The sequence below is a fragment of the Homarus americanus genome, unplaced genomic scaffold (genome assembly GCF_018991925.1).
Source record: "Homarus americanus isolate GMGI-L3 unplaced genomic scaffold, GMGI_Hamer_2.0 scaffold11302, whole genome shotgun sequence".
NCBI lineage: Eukaryota > Metazoa > Arthropoda > Malacostraca > Decapoda > Nephropidae > Homarus > Homarus americanus.
The window spans coordinates 2477777-2494415 of NW_024736744.1; the positions used below are offsets into that span (position 1 = coordinate 2477777).

Sequence of the window (16639 nt, forward strand, 5' to 3'; positions counted from 1 at the left end):
GTTGAAACAAAAATTTAAGACATCAAGATCAACAACTACAGTATATACATATCACTACTATTTACACAAGTAATTATATAATGCCCAGTAGAGCATCATTGAAAAATATAACTATCAGCAATTCTTGACTCCCTTTCATAACATCTCCCTTTATTCAGTGTGAATCAGTGTTTCTATATAGCTCATTCATGACTGTGTTAAGGATTATGTATCAACAAATTGTTTATAGATTCATTCATTATCATAAAATTATAAGTATTTCTATACAGTACTGTATTTCCATTCAAATACAGTAGTACAGTACAGTATCATTAAATTCTGAATATTTTATATCACCAACTTTTTTTGAACTCCTTTCAAAGATCATAAAAAAATTTAATCACTCTGCACAGCATCAAGAAAATCATTAGTCTTATTCATATGCACAAATATGTCTGCACATTAGGTACCACCAATATTACTACAGGTACATTCTTATACTACCTGTAGAGGTATCAGTTATCTGAGAGCCTCTGAAGACAAGCACCTTTGGGTAGAAGCAATCAGCCCTCAACAAATGATGCAATATCTTGAAAGTCATGCTGCTCATGATATAAATGAGGATCATTTGGGTCTGTTTGTGGTAGTGCTTCCTCTATGAATTTGTGGGCTTGTAATACAGTCCATAAAAATGTTTAACACACACATTGTATAATTATTCAGAATTCAAGATTATAGTATTGAACTTTTGTACCTCAAGTTTTCAAAATTTATCCACTTGCATACACGGGCAGAGTTCAGTTATAAATGCAGTTGTGTGCGCCAACCTCTGTATGCCACTCACATCACTATTCATTATCTGACGTTGCAAGCAGATCAAATTAAAAAAGTTTATTTATATTTTATGTCAAATAATTAAAAAAAGAAGTAAATTTAAGAAAACTAACATTGTAGGTACAGTATGCAGAGAAGTTGACCTAACTGGCAACACTGTGGATGCTTGATAGAGGCATCAACCCATCACTACGTTGTGTTTCTGGAATTGTAAACATTCAGTTTAGTGGTGCACAGCTACTACGCTCAATTTTCTTACAAAAATCACACGTACACATACTGTTCATTGCTATATATACAAAAAAAAGACTTGTCAAAATAATGTAGAGAATGTTAATGCAGCAAGGTGAAATAGGCACACAATGTACTAAAGTGTAATTCATTTATGATATCACATAATGCTAACCAACCAACCATACCCAACATCAGTAATGAATATTTAAAGATTATTATAATAGATTAGGTCTGGTTTGGTCGCTTAATTTTATGCGTTACAATAAATGGTTTACATTGACCCTCTATAGATCTAGTAATATGCCTATTGCACCATAGTCTTGTAAATTTTCCTTTCTACACTGTTGAGGCAAGATGATTTTTTTCTTCTACTAAATAACAACAAATATTATGTGTGATAGTTGTAAGTAAATTCTACTAATAGCTCTGCATCACCAAAATAAAATGTAATTTACCTTGGGAGATTCAACAGAAGAAATACTTCATGATTTCAACGAGAGGAGGCTACAGGTGGTCTGCCTTATTCACAAAACTGGAAAATAGCAAATCCAACAAGCTCTAGGCCCCAACAATGCCAGACTTCCAAGGTTATACTATACAGAAGTTCATTCACTTTACACGTTCACAAGCGAAAGAACTCTCATACAAGCCACTCTGAGAGAATTCTTCATATGAGCTATTTTTAGGAAACTTTTCATATGAGCTACTGTGAGATAAATTCATATGAGCTATTTTGAGAGAACTCTTCATAGGAGCTACTATGGGAAAACTTTATACAGGTGTCCCTCGCTTTACAAACGCTCGAACTATGAAAATTGGCTTAAACGAATTTTCTCTTCTTGCACCTCTTATTACAGGAGGTCCCCGGGTTACGAATAGGTCCCGTTCCTGACGATGTTCGTAAGTAGGATTTGTATGTAAGTCGGAACACATGCTATGTGCATACCATACTTGCAAAAAAACAATTAAAACTCCACTATATCATAGCTTTAATTTAAGACAAAAGAAGAAATAGAATGACAAAATACAGTAAATAAAAGTAAAAAATAAGTCATCAGATAAATAAAATATTGTAAATTTCAAGTTCAATCCCGTTCATATCGGCAGGCGTTCATAAGTCAGAGACCTCCAGTATACAAAAGCTTTTTTTTCCTTTTAAGAAAATGGCCAAATGACCCTGGCAGGCAATGTGCCACATTTATGCTTTATTATTTTTTTTGTGTGTGTTAGGATCTAAATTACAGTAGTTACGTGAGCTTTTTTCTTGTTTGTGAACCAATTTAATTTTTTTTAGAGACTGTATGCAACTAGAGTTTTTGTGTAGTTAGTTAGTAAATTATTACAGTAGTTAGGTACAAATTTATATTAAGTAGGTTATTTTGTTACCTGTATTTGTGAACCTATTTAATGTTTTTCAAGATATGATATAGGGGGTTTTCTTGTCGTTGCAAAACTTGAGTCCTATTTTTCCAAAATGTTATGTTATTCAAGATATGAAAATTCACCTTAACGAATAGTTTTCAAGGAACCTAACCCATTCATAAAGCCAGGGATACCTATAAGCTGCTTCCATATATGACCAGTAACTGTGAGGTAACACCCTGGGAGAACACTATAGCTAGGAGCCACTCTAAGGAACTTATATAAGCCACTGTTATAGACCTCTCAATATCATATTCTAATACATAAATACTGATTACATATTGCACACAATTTTTTTTCAAACTGTCCCCATTTCCTAGAGATCATTATACACACAGATATGCCTTTTTCAGCCAGTTTCTTCATGCTTCTGAAAATGTTGGTTCACTGTTAAACATCAAACAGTACACATCACACAGCAATTACTATTCCTCACATAATGGAACATACACCAGAACTTGAATAAGCTTCAAGCATGAAGAGATTGGAGTATAATAATTTTATTTAATGAAAACTAAGATCACTACATAATTCCAATACAAACTTCACACACTAACATTTCTTGACTCAGTGCTATCTTTAGGCATAGGCCAACTGAGCACTGCCCCAAGGTTTAAGGGGCCCCTGGGCCCCAAAGTTTTTTCCTAAATTTGTTGATGAAATATATACACTGTATACCGTTTGTGAACTTGATATCTTTTGTAAAATGTATAAAGAAGAAAGTAATCAATGCAAGGAAAACTTAAACCAAGAAACTTTCTAAAATAAGTAAAATCACACACAACTGGAATGGCCTTGACTACGCTTTATACAGCTAAGTATATTCAGGATGCAACATCAAAGAATTGCCACCAATGGTTAAACATTTTCTTTGCTCCCTCGCTCTCTCTTTGACCTGCAGTTTTGTACTGGTTTAAATCAATATTTCTTGTCAAAATTCCTAAACTTTATTTTCTATTTCCTAGCCTCCTCACTGTACCTTTACAAAACTCATTTGGTTTAGATATGTGAAGTGTGTCATAAGAAGAAAATGGTACTACAGTATCTTGTAATTCAGAAAGAAATACCATCAGGAAAATAAATCATCAAATGTGAATAAATGAGAACATGGCATTGGGCATCCCGGATTGAAGCTACAGCAACAATATGGAGCAAGCAGGGAAGAATCTTTGAAACCTTTCAGTCAGTCATATGGCACAAATCTCTTGGTCAGTCATATGGCACAAATCACTAAAGTAAAACTAAACACAAATCAGGTGTGAAGAAATATGGAACACGTCAACTGTTACACCTGGAGCTTGGGTTCCAACATCACCATCAGAGACTTATACAGTAATGTACTGTACAACTATATACATGGATGGACAATTCAAGAACATAATTCCTCTGGCAGATATATAAAAATTACATCATCAATGCCAATTTACTGAATTCTGGTGTTTGCAGAGTTACATAAGCACCAGATCATCCAAATATTTTTAATGACTCAGCAGATGACACAACAAAACAATACTGTGAGAAACTAATGGCTGTATTGCTTCTAAAGTCAATAAGGGACATAACCTAACTCACTTAAAAACTCCATAATTCAACGTCTCGGCATACACAAGACTCTGAGTTAGCTGGGTGACTGCCTGCCTGAACTGTGTTGCATCAGAGCTATTTTTTGTAGATAAAATGTGTGCTATTGTATTTTATGATGAGCCATGTATCAACTTTATTGTTTATTTAACAGTGTTTGTTCATTTTTGATGTATGCAAAATACAGAATAATGAGGGACTGGAACCTATTCCCATTTACTCCATATTAATTTTACCTCTGATAATGAAGCTTCCAAACAACGAAGAGGATTTTGTGAACACATCCATTTCGTTGCCAGAGGTATACCTGCACAGTAATAATATCCCATAAAAAGATGACACTTCTTATTAATAATAATAATAGGTAAGATTTTCTATTTGTTTGGCGATACACACGAACCAACAAAACGACCTAACGAGCCTAGGATAGAAGTCTATTGATATTATTTTAAGGTATTTGGTATGTGAGAGCAATTGACAGACAATTCGTATGGAGGGAAAATTCGATTGGTTAATAGGTCGGTGTAGATTGCGTTTGTCATTTGTCACGAGCAACATGGTATCATGACTCAAGTGATGGCAAAATGCTATGGATACGCTTCTAATCTGCAGAGCTGCTTTGTATTGTGTGAGAGCACCCAGCAACACCAGGTGATGGGTGACACACTCAGTATAGCTGCACTGAGAGCCAACACTAAGCTGCCAAGAGTGCATGAGAAAATGAGGAAAAAAAAAAATTTTCCACATGATAAAACCCTAAAAGGCAAAAAAAAAAAAAATAAATAAAAAAATCATAAGGTATATAAAAACCCTGAGGGTGTTAAGTCTAGACTAAAAATTACAGCATGTTTGGTATTCTTAGGTAGCTTGAGTCGGAATCAACCGTCCTCTGGAATTTTCTACCTCGCAATAGACAATACAGACCCCCCCCCCACACAACCCGGAAAAGCCTCCCCCCCCCAAGATTAGAGAAAGTTTACTGTATAACCTTAAAAATAAAAAAAATTAATACTACAAATGTACATTTCAAAGATAATTGTTCCTTAGGAAAGAAAATCATAGGGGAACTGTTTAACTTAGGCAATTTAAGATATAGGCCAGAGTAAGATTTGATAGCACTGATGAGGAAGCTGCTGCTGTTTAATTTTTCCCCCTAGATATTCCATGCTAAGTTAGGGGTGGGTCTTCCATGGTGGTGCACAAAATATGCCAGAAAATATGGTAACTTTTGGTTTCTCGCCTTGTTTCCAAACTACAGTAGAATGCTGGTTATCTGGGGTTTGGGTAACCGGCAGATTTAACTAACCAACACCAAAATGAAATAATAAACATAATAAATTTTTTTTTCCCAAAATCAGCTACTATCCTAAGATCAAATACCGTGTGCAATGGGGATGAGCTGCCATATTTATTGCTATGATAAACAATAAGATTGATGCATAGCATAAAATAAAATACAATAGGACACATTTTACTTACAAAATTTGCTCCTTCCAACCCAAACATCCTCTGGGTGAGGCAACCCACTTCAGCCAAGCAGTCAACCAGCTGACTCACAGACATGTGGCTGCCATGCTGCACTGTGTGCATGCCATGACGTCACGTTGGGGGGAGGGAGCATGGCAATGCAGTTACAGCCCAACGTTCACTTCTCTCAAATAAACACCTGTATTCTTCAGTTTTCATATTTTAGAGTTTTTATTTTCTTTATTTCTAAGCCACTTCATTTATTTAGAGTGGAAGAATAAGTGTTAAAGAACTCAAGATCTCTCTCTCTCTTAGTTATGAATTTGCAAGGTCAGCCAGCAGCACTGTGCATAGTAGGATTTATTGGGGGATCCTAAGAGTGAGGTTCAACTAACCAGAAAATCTCTGTTCCAGATAACTGGGATTCTACTGTATTGTATAAGGACTTCAAATTATAACTTATACAAAAAAGGATTATGATCCTACCATATACTGTACAGTATTTTACCTACTGCGGGCAAAGAACTCGCCTCCACTGTAATTTTTGCTATACTGTACATGTACCTCTACTGTAGATTCTATTTCTTGTACAAAAATATAATTGCCAATGCTTGCCAAATTCTGTGAGACGATGTCACACCGTTCAGGAAATTAACAAAACTGTTTATTGGAAGTGATAACAAATACTGTTACAAGAGGAATCAATAAAATAATGATCCCACACCAAGATCAAAATCAATGAGGTTAATCAACTGTGTAGCTACTGGTATATAAAGTAATGAAGACAGGTTGGTTCATATGCCTGAGGTTTCTTCGGGTGTGAGCAGACAGGGTCAACAGATTAATCTCACACCTAAATACTCAGTGTACAGGGAACAATATAATTTCCTAAAAATTCATTGATAAAACAAAGATTCATGGAGGTACTAAGTCATCTAGACCCCATGTTTATATAGCAGATCCCATTTCAAGAGACATGTATAAAGTACAGTACAGGTACTAGGAATACTGATAGTTTACAAGAACACAAATTACAACAAACCTGAATGTTTCTCATGCCCTTGAGCTGTAGGAGACATTTTTCTCCAATATCTTTATAGTACACATGTCATTACTAACAAGTGAGGAAGTCTGAGGGATATTTAAAAAAATATTTTCCATACTCTTACAAATGGTTTAACAATGATTGAATACAAAAACAATGCTGTACAGTAGTATAGTTTAAAACATAATATTTACAAACTACATAACCTGCCTTATTTCAGCATCACGGCGAGAATGACCAATTTTCAAAGCCCGAGTACGATGCATTCTACAATAAGGAATACAGCATAATAAATAAGGCTCTCACATATCATTTGTACTCACATTTAGGTACGGTCCCTGATACTCTTCTTCTAAGAGAGGTTCGGGCTCGGGCTCTGCTTCACGTTCTGGCTCCGGCTCAGGATCAGGGTCATCGGGGTCAGACATGGACTGAGAGTCGCTACTGTCTGTCCGCCGAAGTCTTTTTCTGGGTCTCCTTCGATCATCGATGGATGCTTGTCTCTTACCTCTAATATCTTCATTTTGGGAATCAATGTCATTTGGCAAAGAACTACAGTTTGACGACACTTCCATTTCATCTGTTGAGGCAACAACACATTTAACACACAACTAATAAACTATAGGGAAAGAGAAGAACCAAAAATTATAAGTGAGGACTGGCTGTCAGCTGGTGAGAGAAAACCCTACTTAGTGCTATGAAGGCAGCTGGGTATTGAGTGTACTGTATTGGCAAGTTTTGTGTGGAGGCAGGCAGGGATGGTTTGGGCATGTGGAGAGAGTGGAGTAGACCATTAGGTCAAGAGATATATGAGTATGAAAGTGGAAAGGAGGGAAAGTCAAGGGTAGGCCAAGAATGACACTGGGAGAGGTTGTGAGCAATGACTTCTGAGAAAAGAACCTAATGAACAAGGGTGCAAAAGATCATGCAGCTTGGAAAGCTGCTATCGGGTAATCACGACTAACAGCAAGTTTTGATCCCTGAATAAAGGGAAAAGTGAAAATGAAAAAATTACAGAAAAACAGATCTGTCTGCAATGTATGTTAAGGAAAATGCTTAACAGTCACTATTAACTGAAATATTGAAAAAATAAAAGCAGTATAAGGGAAAGTAATAGCGTGGGCTCAGGAAAGGAGGAGGATGTTTGGACCAACTGTTCCAAATAACCCTTAAATGGTTGCCATCATCATCTGTGGAAATTAGGCATCATCTGTGGGAGTTTCATGTTTCCAGCATTCCATTTGAATTATAGGTTCATGTGCAGCCATCAAATCCAGGTTAAGAAACCCAAAGGAAAGGTTTTAGGAAAAGTAATAGAATTTGTTTGTGGCAATTATAGAATTATAGCTTTGATAAAGCATACGATAAGAGTTGAAAGAAAGGTAATGTGGGAAGTACTGAAAATGTATGGGATAATTGGGGTATTGATGTATGCTGTTCACATTCATAAGGAGAGTGAAGCATACTGGAGTGTGCCAGGAAAAGGGACACTGGCTCTAAATGAACATAATCCCATATAAACAAGGCCACCCTGCACACTACAGTAAACCCTTGCCATTCACAGTTCATTCCCTAAAAATGAATAATAATAAAAGAGAAAATAATATTGGTTGGAGATACAAAAAGTGGGCTCTATATTACATAAACACTTCTTTCCTTTCTCAAAGCTCATGCATGAGCTTATATACAAAATTCTTCTTCGAATTAACTTGTGATTATCATTGCTTTACTTCATTTATTATATTTGAAAGACAATGGTGACTCTTGGTGATATTAGTCTATATCTTGACTAAATGTGTTATTTACAAAAAAGACAAAACTCACCAAAGAGTCTAAGTGGGTACCTCGGTAGATCTTCTTCTATTGTGTTGAGGCAAGTCACATCTGTGCAACTCAAATCATCATTTTCTACTTCGTTTCCTCCAGAATCTGAGAAAGATAAAGTACAGTAAATATGTACTATATATACAGCTGCAACATCACCTCTGCTGAGCATACCATGCATGTCACCTATCATCAGCCATAAGCTGTGATTTTAGGATGATGTATCGGTTCCAGCCAAGTTCATAGCTATCCCTCAGGGAGAGGGAGGGTAGCTAAAAGACTTAGTCAAATCCAGACTATCAAAGAATTACATTCCAGGATGAATCTTCTATTTATGAGCTTCCAAGGAAGATTTAAACTCAGGTAAATTTTTCAAGTTGTCACACACCACCAACATAAGATACACTAAGGTGTTGAGCAAGATGAATATAAGGAAGACCTTTTTCACACAGAAGAATGTAGACCTATGGAGCAGTCTACCGGCTCAGGCCGTGGAATTGAGAACAGTACAGGGCTTCAAAATTGCCCTGGCCAAGATTATTAAGAATAATTGAGGAATCCTACCCAGTAGGGTGCATCGTTAAAATTCAAATCGGTTTTTACTTTTCCTGGTAGATATTTTTTCTGTATCTATAATGGAGTAACAATTTTATTAGTAATTTTTTTATTGCTACAGTACATGTTTAGCTATGCAAAATCACACTTTTCTAACAGTCTCCATTTTGAATGACTCTTTGTTTTAATGTTTATTTGAACTTGTAAGTGTAAAGAAACCAATACAACCAGTGGGAAACTACATATCTAGACTCATTTAGACATTGTTGTGTTTGAAATATTGCAGCAGCTTTCCATATATTGGTGAAGTTTTCCCAAGTCAACGAATAATGGTAAGTACTGAGGACCAGCCGGTGCCATGGATCCAGCATCAAGTTGGCCAGGAGCCCCTTCTCAGCGAGTTGTCAACCCTCAGGGCAATACTTTGGCACTTGCAACAAATGAACCTCCTAGTGGAGGTCACAGACCAGTGAAAATATGATGTGAAAGCCATTTTTTAAAGATCTAACCACAAGGTTGCTGGCTTAGTGGTATAGAGCTTATGCTCAATAAGTATCCAGTGATTATCAGTAAGTAGGCCATTGAAACTAAACTCATTAATGCCTGGTAAAAAGCTTCAGGAATTGCCAGGAAAAGGATTACCAATGAGTCGGATTTGGAAAAATTTAATGAAAAGCTGGGTTGATTATTCGAAGTGCAAGTGTCCCCCTGTGACTTGCAATGAGGCAGTTGACTGCATGAGGCTATGATACAACTGTCCACATCAAATGTATCTGCCCCTGTGAACAGAAGCTACCAATGCTCGAACTAGCCTTTATTAAGGCTCAAAGAGTGGTCAGAAAAATCAACAGTTACCAGATGGGGTGCAACGATGCTGCCGAGACACCTGTCAGTACAACACTTAAGAGGAAGGAAGCTGAGGAGCAGAGGCTGAAGAAACAGAGAGCGAGGTCAGAGCAGGAAAAACAGTTGACTGAAAGTCAGATGGAGAAGCATGTATGTACAGTATGCATCATTTTTATCGTCTACTGTATTAAGTTTTTACTTTTTAATATCACTATTTTATTGAGTTATTTGGTAGATATAAGTACTCTAAGGTGCTCCTCTACTTAAGAACGTTCAACTTACAAACTTTCAGAGATACAAACATCATCACTGAGGGGGGTTACCTGCCAGAACAGGTGTTTAATGTGGATGAGACTGGATTATTTTGAAGAAAATTCCGGATAGAACAAACATTACCTAAGAGGAGAAGATTGAGCCAGGTTTTAAGGCTGTATTAAAGGGTATAGCTGTACTAAATATCCATAATCTTTTCATTTTTTTACAATATGTTTGATATCTACAAGAGTAAAGTTGGACTTACAAACAAGCCTCAGGAATGTAACTCGTTCGTAAGTAGAGGAGCACCTGTACTGTGAAAAAAAAAAAGTGGCAACTTTGCAGCAGTTGGCCACTGGCCATCCACATGGACTGTGATTGGAGAAATTTTCTTTGCTTATTCATAAATATTTATGGCAATTGATGCAGCTACTGATTTTTGTTATTTTAAAACATACAAGTATGAAAATAATATACAGGTATGTTCGTATTTATTATAAATACCAAAATTCTAAGTGTATGAAATGCCATAAATATTTGTAAGTAGGGTAATTGGGCACACCTAACCCAGCCACACAGCTCAGCTCACATGAACCTAACTAGCCAAGACGTTAACACTACCACTCCACACATGTATTGAGTTATATGCCTGAAAGGTATTATAGTTAGCCACCAAACAAGCAGGAATAGAATGATAGTGGTGGTGATACACAAGTCTCACATAAAGTTGTGTTAGAAGCTCTGTATATAAATTTTTTCTCCTAGGGGGAGGGGGGGCAACCGTGCTTAGTCTTAACCGTGCAAGTTAACTGCCTCTCAAACACGGTAAAATGGTCACAGTCAATTTGGACTTTGTTGGTATATAACACGACGAGTCCATTATTATTCCGGAACCTGATATAGCAGCCTTTCGGCTTTAATGGATCAGCCTTCCCCCCAATTAGTCTTTTATATTGAGGTTAACATCCCTTTATCCGCCATTTTGCATAACCGATGATTGCACATTGGAAAAATACCCCGCAAGTTTCGTTGATACCCCAAAAATCCGACTATCGGGAGAGCTGCAGAGCTGTTTTGAATTTGTCAAATATTTGCCACGAGAGGGCGGCTCTGCGTACAGCCCTGACTCATTCCTGCCATCTGTGCTCTTGTTTACACTTACTATGTGTCTCTGACTTCACATTTTTATTTTATTTTTTTCCAACTTAGTGTGTTACTCAATCATACCTAAATGCCCCAGTGACAGTTCCTCTTGTACTGCGTAATTTGATGTGATATGATAAGGCATATTAATGCGTAATAAGAGTGGTGTTGACCAGCAATGAATGGTAGAGACTTAAACATGCCACCCTAGACCGTCTCTACCATCCTCAACACAGGTAAATAACAGTCTCAAATTATTTTTTACATAGCTTATTTAAGGCTTATTATGCTTGCTTTATTTGTCTGCTTTATTTTCTTGCCTGACAGTGTGCACTACAGAGATATATCAAGGGTAGATGGGAGTTTTTGGAGGGTGGCCGGTCCCTAACTCGTTGAATTTGTTACGTTCATAATGGATTAATTGCTTCGATACCCATCAATTCACTAACCAAAGACTTTTCCCGGTCCCTATATGCATTGGTTATTGGAGTACACCTGTATGTCCACAAAAAGTTCATCTGGACAAAATAAACTGACAGAGCAATATTATTGTCCTCTGGGAAAGTTTAATAAAATAATAAAAAGGTTTTCTGACAGTACACAAGGCAATAGAAGTTTATGTTATAAAACATGAAGATAAAAAATACAAGAACATATATAGTACCTGTTAAGAAATTCTCTTAATCTGGGTTTCTTCTCAGTAATAATAATGACTCTTTCTTTAAACTTCATCAGTTACTACTGGGGTACAGTAATATCTCATATTTTCTACACAGTCTCTAGATGTTTTCCCAATAAGATACAATGTCTCCTAATACTGTACAGCACACATTTACCCACTGTAGTCAGAAGCAACAGAGCTTCTCTCCCTTCATATGCTGTTATTCCCTCTCCACACAAACGTCCTAAGACATTCATCTAGTTAACCTGAGCATCAACTTACAGGTAGTAAAGTTCTCTAAGGACGATAAATCTCCTCCTCCATCATCAGCATTCTCACTCTCATCCGGGAGTGTAAGCTTCTCAGTTTGCTCGTTCTTTGCTTCATTTTCTGCACTCTCACTTGATGCCCGGGCCAGAAGTAGCATCTCTGCCTCATAAGGGTCTGAAGGCATTTCATCCTGGATTTTCTGATGAGAAATAAATTGTACTTTAAAAAATTGCATAAGCTATTAATCTAGGTGGAGTATTTACTGAAAACAAAATGCTCAGTAAAAAAACTTATCCCTTTTTGTACAATTCATCCATTTGTTATTTAACTAAAAAATCAGTCAGATATGAGGAATCTTTTAACAAGAACATGACACCTACAAGTATTTACATATATAAGATATACAGTATACTGCACTGTACTATACTGTACCTTCATCATTCTTTTTATATCCTCTGAAGTCTTGGCTGTTGTAGGTATAAAGATTGGCACCGGAAGTGGTATTGGAACAAATAATGGGACTGGGTATGGTGCATTATACATCATCATTGGTGCAGGAACATAGACGGGAATAGGCACAGGAATAATGGGTGGTGGTTCAGATGTAAAGAGACTGCAGTTGATGCCTGATGAATCTGAAAATTAAAAGAAAAATATACAGTACAGGAACATAAAAATTTTTGCTTAAACTTGAAGCATAATTCCTTTGTGAAAGATTCAATAATTTCCAGAATTGAAAAAACATTTCCTTCCATAATAATGAATAATACATTTACCATCAGCAAATGCAGAGGATTCCCTTAAACAAAACTAATACTTTTACGATAAGTGAATAAAGAGAATACTGTACCTAAAAATAATACTGAATATACAAGTCTCAAATAATTTTGATTAAGTTTCAAGGATAGTCACTGGGTCTTTAATATTAGCATGTTGTGTCTTTGTCATTTTTTTAACATTTTGTAAGTACTGTATCAGTTTGGTGTACAAGTATACAACACTTGAGTAATAGTAAGGATTACTGTACAAATACTTGTACTGGATTGGTGCCATTTTCAGCCATGGCAGTCCAGGGTCAGGACACTAAAGTTCTAAACTGGACCATAAATAATTTATAAGTTGGAATGCAAAAATTCTGCAAAACACATAAATCTCAATCATGATCCATCAATTAGAACGGTTTGAGAAATATTCAAATTTTTCATGATCTGAATGCTAAACTGTATGCGTGTAAGTACAGTACTGTATTAAAAGGTCTTGCAATCTGGGGACTAGTAACTTTAATTCTCTGGTCCCTTTGAGCAAATAGAACCACAGGATTAATCTCTACCCCTAACTTTCAAACTCTAAATATATACTTGTCCCAGTTCACTGTGGCAAAAAAATACAGTATTCACATGTCACTTTCTAGTGTATGTTATAAATTCAAGCCCTACCAAATAAAGTGACTTTTAAGTCTAAGAAATGTAAGAAGAATATTGCAGTATGAATTAAAGTGTTATAATATTTACATTTATTCACAGACACCTAGTACTCTTCAGGCGCCTCTTTTTTTTCTGAAATGATCATCCTGCAACAGGCAATATATGCTAAGGTTATATAACACAACATTCCTCTCCCCTTCCACTTCATCAATTTATTTTTATTGTACAATATGTAACACATCTTAGTGTTATACATTTATTTAAAAAAAATTTCTCATCAAAGTTCCACCTAACACTATCGCTCCTTCTCCTACAATTACATTTATACTTGCTGCACAATGAATATTGGCTATTGTACAATACAGTGGTTCCTCAGTTAACGAACACAATTCGTTCCAGAAGGTCGTTCGTTTACCGAAAATTTCGTTAACCGAATCCATTGTTTCAATGGGATATTGGGTAATTGGTTCCAGCTCACCGAAAAGTACATACAAAGTAAAAAAAAAAAAAATGCAGTAAAGTACACTTACTTTGAGGTGTGTATGTAGAAGGCTCCTGGTTGATGATGATGATGGGAATTAGAAGTGGGGGTGGAGGAGAAGGGAGAAGAGAAGGAAGTGGGGATGGAAGAGAAATCACCCCATGCTTGATGCCGTCATTTCACCAATAAAATTTTAAGTTCACCGGGTGTAATTCAAGATTATTTTCTTTAAATCAACACTGCACTGTATTATATATTGTCAATATGTTAAATAAATTTCAGAAAGACCAATAATTGTACTGTAAAAACGTAAAAATACTCTGTGTTCAAGAGACCCACAAGCAAGATGTTTCCTCCACTGAACAGACACACAAACTGACGCCTTGGTGGGTGAGTGAAGTAGCTGATGGGCGCACCAAAAACTAGTTCCCTGTACTGTAATTATGTTAAATAAGTGTTAAAACTACTAATAATTTTAATATAAATCTTAGAAAAATATTGAATAACAACCTTCTTGATATTTACTCCAATGGAAACGAATAAAAGCCCTAGAACCGATTACTGTATTGGCGGACTAATCTTCCAGCTGGTGAGCAAGCCAAAACATGTTGACATGTTTTCGTAAGAATTTCGTTGATCGAATTTTTGTTCGTTAACCGAATTGAAGATTCTCATAGAAGGTAGTTCGTTATCCGAAATTTCGTTAAGCGAGGCGTTCGTTAGCCGAGGGACCACTGTAGTGACGTCTCCATTAGCAGGAACAACTGGAGCAAAGCATTTCCGGGAATGAGAGACTTCCGGGTAACGAGACAACTCTCTCAAAGCCGGAAAAAATCCCCCATCCCAAGAATTTTCAGAAAATTTTCCGGGTAACGGAAAAATATTCTTGGAAGTTCCAGAAATTACCCATTGTATAACATCTTTTGAACCCGGAAAAATATCCAGCATCCCCGGAATTTTTTTCTGAAATTCTGGAAAATGCGCCTATTTTTATCTCTCAAACACGGAAAAAAACTCCCCCATCCCAGGAATTTGCCGGGTACGTACTGGGATTTTTTTTTAGGAATTTTCCAGAAAATATGCCCCTTGGAAAATTATTCCCAAAGCCAGAATTTTCAAGAAATTCCAGGTTTGGGAATGATTTTCCGAGAAAATTTCAATTCCGGCTATCAGAGAGTTCCGGGTTTGAGGGATTCCGACTAATGGAGGTATACTGTACGTATTACTGTACAGTATTATCCACCAAACTTCTTGCTGGAAAGGTTAAGAGCTTACCTGTTTGAGTCTGTCTATGCCAGGGGTGTGGCTTACAGTACACGCCCTTTGTAAGAGTACTTGGGCGACAAGACGTCATCTTATTCACCATCGTGGGAGGGGTTAGCAGCTTTAACAATTCAGATGTTGCCTAAAAATTAAAAGAATATATGCCATAAACTTACTGTTCAACAATCCAACAATAAATTTTCAAATATATGAAACACAATTAACTGATTTATCTTAAAATTTTTAGCACATTATTATACCTTTTGTAAGACAATTACATTCACTGATGCATTATTTCAATTTCAACATTGCTGTTTGTGAGCAGTTGAACTCCTTATGACACATGACTTAATGATGAGGTTAACAGAGACAAAAAATGTGTGGCATCATATTCACTCCCAGGTGAGAGCCAGCCTTTAAATATTGCTGTACAATTCCAACTCATGTGTATCATCATGTTCAGGACATTTCTTTGACCATCAGAGCCAACACTACCAGATGTAAGAAAGAGTTACTCTCTCTTGGTTGATGGAAATGTCACTTCAATCTCTCCAGCACATTTTGCTCATCAATATAAAAGACTTTACATTAATCTTTCTAAAGTTATTAATTTCCAACATCCAATACTCAGTAATATGAACTCTTGGATCCCACTTTGAAAAATCATACAAAACCTTACTTTTATCAGGTTGTTTTATCATTGTATCAACAGCAAGGAAAACAATACTGTAAAATAACAAGTTTATATTAAGACAACAGTGTAACCTCTGACTAGTAGACTCAATTTAAGGGATCCCTCTCATTAAAGGACAATTTTCAATCCACTATTGTTGTGCACTAAGGAAAACTATCAAGGGTTTTTTCTGTTACAAAAATTATCTTTCATATGCATCCAGTACACTTCTTGTGCTGGTGGGTGAGTAATACACACTACCTGAGCATGTTCTGTTATGAACTACTTAGGCTAATTGGGTTGTGTCGGGAGAGGGTCTTGCAATTGGTGGCCTCTAAATAAGTTCCTCACACTGCTTCATACCAACAGGTGTTAGTGTGAGGAGAAGACTCTAAAACATTTAAAATATTTTTCCTTGGAATAATCATCATGCACATTTACTGTACTGTACTTATAAGAATACCAGAATGACCCAGTGCTGCGGAACTGCCAAAATAATACCTAAAAAAAGTCATAAAAGAAAGGCTCGGCTGCGAAGGTTACGATCACTACTCATAGGACTCGGAAAATACGATAGTCGCCCACAACACCTCTCTACCAAGACCTATTATAAGACTGACTGTGTAGGTATTGTATGACTACCCATTAGGACAATACTTACCCTTATTCATTATTTTTCTTG

At 36.4% G+C, this 16639-nt stretch overlaps 1 protein-coding gene across 6 annotated transcripts in view; it reads right to left on the bottom strand.

Annotated features, from left to right (window-relative positions):
• LOC121872461 (zinc finger MYM-type protein 4-like) overlaps positions 1 to 16639 on the bottom strand; it is a 74173-nt gene that overhangs the window by 22946 nt on the left and 34588 nt on the right. For 4 of the 6 annotated variants that reach the window (XM_042375242.1, XM_042375241.1, XM_042375245.1 and 1 more), the window contains 5 exons: positions 15297 to 15426; positions 12549 to 12751; positions 12129 to 12315; positions 8387 to 8491; positions 6886 to 7142 (listed from right to left, as the gene is read on the bottom strand). In XM_042375242.1, coding sequence (XP_042231176.1) covers positions 6886 to 7142; positions 8387 to 8491; positions 12129 to 12315; positions 12549 to 12751; positions 15297 to 15426 — 882 coding nt within the window. Of the gene's footprint in view, positions 1 to 2; positions 1016 to 6885; positions 7143 to 8386; positions 8492 to 12128; positions 12316 to 12548; positions 12752 to 15296; positions 15427 to 16639 lie in introns of those variants that run through there. The other 2 variants (XR_006090090.1, XM_042375243.1) reach the window with 2 other exon arrangements.